General features: G+C 58.9%; 1 protein-coding gene across 1 annotated transcript; it reads right to left on the bottom strand.

Moving 5' to 3' along the window:
* Nucleotides 1-207: 207 nt before the first annotated feature.
* On the bottom strand, nucleotides 208-4,099 carry FEM1A (fem-1 homolog a (C. elegans)). Its single transcript, XM_011967367.1, has one exon. It carries the CDS (start codon nucleotides 3,929-3,931, stop codon nucleotides 1,922-1,924), a length of 2,010 nt encoding a protein of 669 aa, XP_011822757.1. The 5' UTR covers nucleotides 3,932-4,099; the 3' UTR covers nucleotides 208-1,921.
* Nucleotides 4,100-4,343: the final 244 nt, after the last annotated feature.

Genomic DNA, 4,343 nt, shown 5'->3' with positions numbered 1-4,343 from the left:
CCACTGCACTCCAGCCTGGGTGACAGGGCGAGACTCTGTCTCAAAAAAATAATAATAAAATAAAATAAGCCCCAGTATATAACATAGAAACCCCTCTGGCTAGGGGAGGTGGCCCTGGGGCTCTCTGTTCACTCAGACCAATGCCATGGATGGATCCACCCACCTCCCACTTCCCCAGTTGACCCACGCCAAGGACGTATCAGGCAATTCTCTTCCAGTATCTTTTTAATGACTTAAACACCAGCGCGCAGACTTGCAATGTAAACGGCCTCATTTCTGTGCTCTGTGCTTTGGGAGGGATGGGGACGCCATTTCCCACCTTGGCTGAGTTAAGTTAAAACCTGTCTTGCAAATAAATAAATAATTTCCTAACACAGCAAAAAAAAAAAAAAAAAAAAATCCAAACGAGACCTAGTTTGCATCCAGGGACAGGACGTTTCTGGACACCCCCGGTGGCTGCTCCTCGTAAGGGCCTGGCTACTGCAGGGAGGACGTAGTGAGAATGGCTTTCCTTCTGCTGTTTGCTGCTGTCTATGCCGGCCAAGAACCTGCTCCTGTCTGCCTGGGCTGACGGAGTCTCGCTCTTGAGAAAAAGTCTTGCTGGGGCAGGTCCTCTGGCAGCCCCAGCACCTCACCCTGAGACACGGGAACCTGAGACTTTGTCCGAAGCTCGGCTGGAAGGCTGGTCTTGGCACTCAACGTCTTAGCTAGTGGATTTATTGCATTAAGACTGTACTTGGGCCTTTTTCATGACGACTTGGGTCCTAATCCTCGAAGCAGCTGAAAAAACAGCCCGGGCCACCTGTAGATGCACCCACAATGAAATCAGAGGCCACGTGAGGTTTGCAAGGCGGAGTGGCCTGTAGTTTTAACTCGGGCACGATGGCGATGCAGACCCAAACCAATTGTGCCAGTTCTTGCTGGGGGGCAAAGTGCTGTCAGGCTTTGTGGTCACTCCTGATTTCTGCTTGGAAGAACAGTTCTCTTTCTAATGAGAATGGAAAATTGGAAAGGCCTGTAAAATCGGAAAGCCTGTAAAAGGCGGTAGAGTGGAGATGTATGAAAATGTACGGTCGCCCGTGTTTTAGGGGTCGACACCCATGGACTTTTATCTCGCTCACCAAATTCCTCACACACACAGCTCACTCCTGTGGCCTCGGCCATCTCGGGCACCACAAAATCCTCACGGCTTGAAATTCACTTATGGAGTCCAACAAACAACTTTCTTAAAAAAAAAAAAAAAAAAAAGGCAGTCAAATCTCAGAACTTCTGTGCAACGCTTGCAACCTGCCCACTTATTAAATAAACAGAACACCAAACCAACCGAAAGCTATGCAAGTGGCAGGCTGCCCTGGGCAGAGCCCTGCCTGTCTGCCAGGGACTACGGTGGCACGGGAGCAGGGCGTGATCGTGCTGGAAGAAATGAGAGGTGGGCTCATTCCCTGACTTTCAGACTCTCATCTCGGGAGCCCCCAGTCCTAACACTGTATTCGGCAGCTGGAGTTATCCGGCCACGTAAAGGGGCAAGGGAAGGAAGGCCGTCCTCAACTTCTTCCTGTGTTTCTAGCAGGGAAGGAACGCAATGCCTTCGGTCCCTCCACCTCTAGGTAACAAGGCAAAGGCCTCTGTAACCCAGGCAGACAGGATGTGGGGAAGGCCTTGTGTCTTTCCCTAACTCAGAATGAGTGAGCGGGCTCCTGGAGAAAGACCGTCCTCTCAGCACGTGACCCTGAAGGCTTCTAGCACCAAAGGCTGGCTAACACCTCCCACCCTCTCGCAGGTCAAGGCATGGGAGGCGGAAGAACCCTTCTCCTGATTGGTGCCGGAAGGAGGCAAGAAGGAGCATCTGCCACACCCCAGCCCGATTTCCCGCCTTTCAGCAGGAGCGTGGAGAGGTGAGGGTACAGACGTTCTGGGCAGGTCAGTGCAGTTCAATGAATGCCTCCAGATCTTCCGGGATGAAGCCCTTGTAAGGGATCTTGTTCTTATCCAGGGCCCGGGCCGCAAGGCACTGCAGGGTAACATAGTTGAAGGGCTGCATGGTACCCCTGGTCAGCAGCTTCTCGTCCAGCAGCTCGTAGGCCGTCTTCTTGAAGGCGTTGGTGGCATCCATGTGGGCCCCTGCTTCGATCAGGGCATTCATGATGGCCGGGCAGTTGTTCTGGGCTGCTATGTGTAGTGGGGTGTTGTTGTCAAAATCCCTGCTGTCCGGGTCGGCCCCGCAGTCCAGCAGCACTTTGACCACGTGCAGGGAGGGGAATCTGCCCACGGGGTAGCGGCCCACGTTTGTGGTGTCCTTGTCCACAGCCATGTGCAGAGGGGTGAAGCCGTTCTTGCCCCTGGGTGCGCACTTGAGCAGGCGGTAGACGGTCTGGTGCTTCAGGTGCTCCTGGCTGGGGGTGCACTCCACTTTCTCTAGCAGGTAGAGCAGGTGGAGGATGATGGCCAGCGCCTTGGTGAACTGGGCCGAGTCTCCGGGCTCCCTGGGCAGCTGCAGGGCCCGTTCCACTTCCCGGACCCCTTTGGTGAGGACCCCCATGAGGTCTGCAAAGCCGATCTGGGTGCCCAGACTGCCCTTGGCGGCCCGGTCCTGCAGCACGTAGGAGAAGAGTTCCGCGAAGGAGAGGAAGCTGCTGGCGGTCATGGGGCTCAGAGGCTCCAGGTTGGTCTGTTGCATGTCCAGGGCGTACTTCCACAAGCGGATGCAGCGCTCGAAATTGCCCGAGTCGGCGTACACGGCGCCCCTGTAACGGATATAATAGGAAGTGTCGGGGTGCGAGGGACCGAGGATGCGCTCCCGGATCAACAGGGCCTGCATGCGCATCTCATCCGGGTCGGTGATCAGCGCCTCCAGCTCCTCGGTGGTGTTGACCTCCCTGGAATAGTCATAGGCCAGGACCAGCTGTGGGGGCTCCGGTTTGGGCAGGTACTCGCCCCCCTGGTGACGCAGCTCCATGGCCCGCCTCCAGTGTTTGAGGGCCCCGAGCAGATCTCGTTTCTTATCCACATACGTAGCTCCCAGCAATTCCAAGGCTTCCACGGCAGCTTCCCGGCTGGTGGGACAGCAGCTTTCATAAGATTCCCCGTTCAGTGGTTCCTCCGGGGAGGAGCTACAGCATGGGGCCCCCTGAGGCTGCGCACACCCCTGGCTGGTAGAGGGGCCTTCTTGGGGCAGCCCAGGCTGAGCCTCTCCCCCTGCGATCTGCTCCTGGCCGGGCTGCTCCTGGATGAGGTACTCCACAATGTTGGTGTGGCCCGTCACGCTGGCCGCGAGCAGCGGGGTCATGCCGTAGCCGTCACGTTCCATGCGGGCCTTGCACCCCAGCAGCAGCTGCAGGATCTCCAGGCTGCCGGACTCGGCGCAGTCGTGCAGGGCCGTGTTGCCCTTGGCGCTGCGCCGGTTCACCTGGGCGCCCTGCTCCAGCAGGTAGCGGGCGATCTCACGATGGCCCTTGTAGCACGAGATCATGAGGCACGTGTGGCCGTGCCGGTTGGCCACCTCAAGGTCGGCCTGGTGCTCGCCGACCAGGTAGCGCACCACCTCCAGGTGGCCGTCGAAGCAGGCGGCGCGCAGGGGCGTGGAGTTGGTGCGCGTGGTGCGGTTCACCGAGGCCCCGCGGCGCAGCAGGCTCCGCACCACGTCCAGGTGGCCGGCGGCGGAGGCGGCCCACAGCGGCGACGCGCCCTCGATGGTCTCGCCATCGAAGTGCACCGAGCCACCGGCCTCCACGCTCGCGCCGCACCGGTCCACCAGGTACTCCACCACATCCAGGTGGCCGTAGCGCGCGGCGATGAGCAGCGGCGTCCCCCCGCCGGCCACCTCGCCCGTCAGCTCGTCCAGTTCCTCCCGGCTCCGGCCGCTGAGCAGCTTCTGGAGCAGCTGCAGCTTGCCGTCACGGGCAGCGTTGTACACGGCGGTGCGGAGGTCCATGGTTCGGGCCTCCGCCAGGCCATGGGCCGGCCGCCGAAGGACGGGGAGACAGAGGATCAGAGCCCGGACGGGCGGGAGGCAACCTTCACCGTCTCCCTCGCCGCCATCTTAGGGGTTCCTCGGGCGGAACAAAATGGCTGCCGCGACCCGACGAATGGGAGCACGCCGGGAAATGGAGTCCTCTGCGCGGGCCCACTCCATAGAACAAAAAAGGAATCATGGGGGATTAAGACTACACTTCCCAAAAGGCCACAGGACAGCCCCCGCGAGCTGTGAGCGCGCGGCATGATGGGAATTGGTGTTCCAGTCGCAGTACATGACCAGGGAAGTTAGCAATTTGAGAACTACAATTCCCGTCATGCAGCGCTACACGACCTAGCTTGTGGGAACCGGCGAAATTTGGTGACGTACT

The sequence above is a fragment of the Mandrillus leucophaeus genome, unplaced genomic scaffold, assembly GCF_000951045.1.
Source record: "Mandrillus leucophaeus isolate KB7577 unplaced genomic scaffold, Mleu.le_1.0 Scaffold8, whole genome shotgun sequence".
NCBI classification, from domain to species: domain Eukaryota; kingdom Metazoa; phylum Chordata; class Mammalia; order Primates; family Cercopithecidae; genus Mandrillus; species Mandrillus leucophaeus.
Note: the sequence above shows the minus strand (reverse complement) of the source record. Positions and strands in the feature narration are given on the sequence as shown.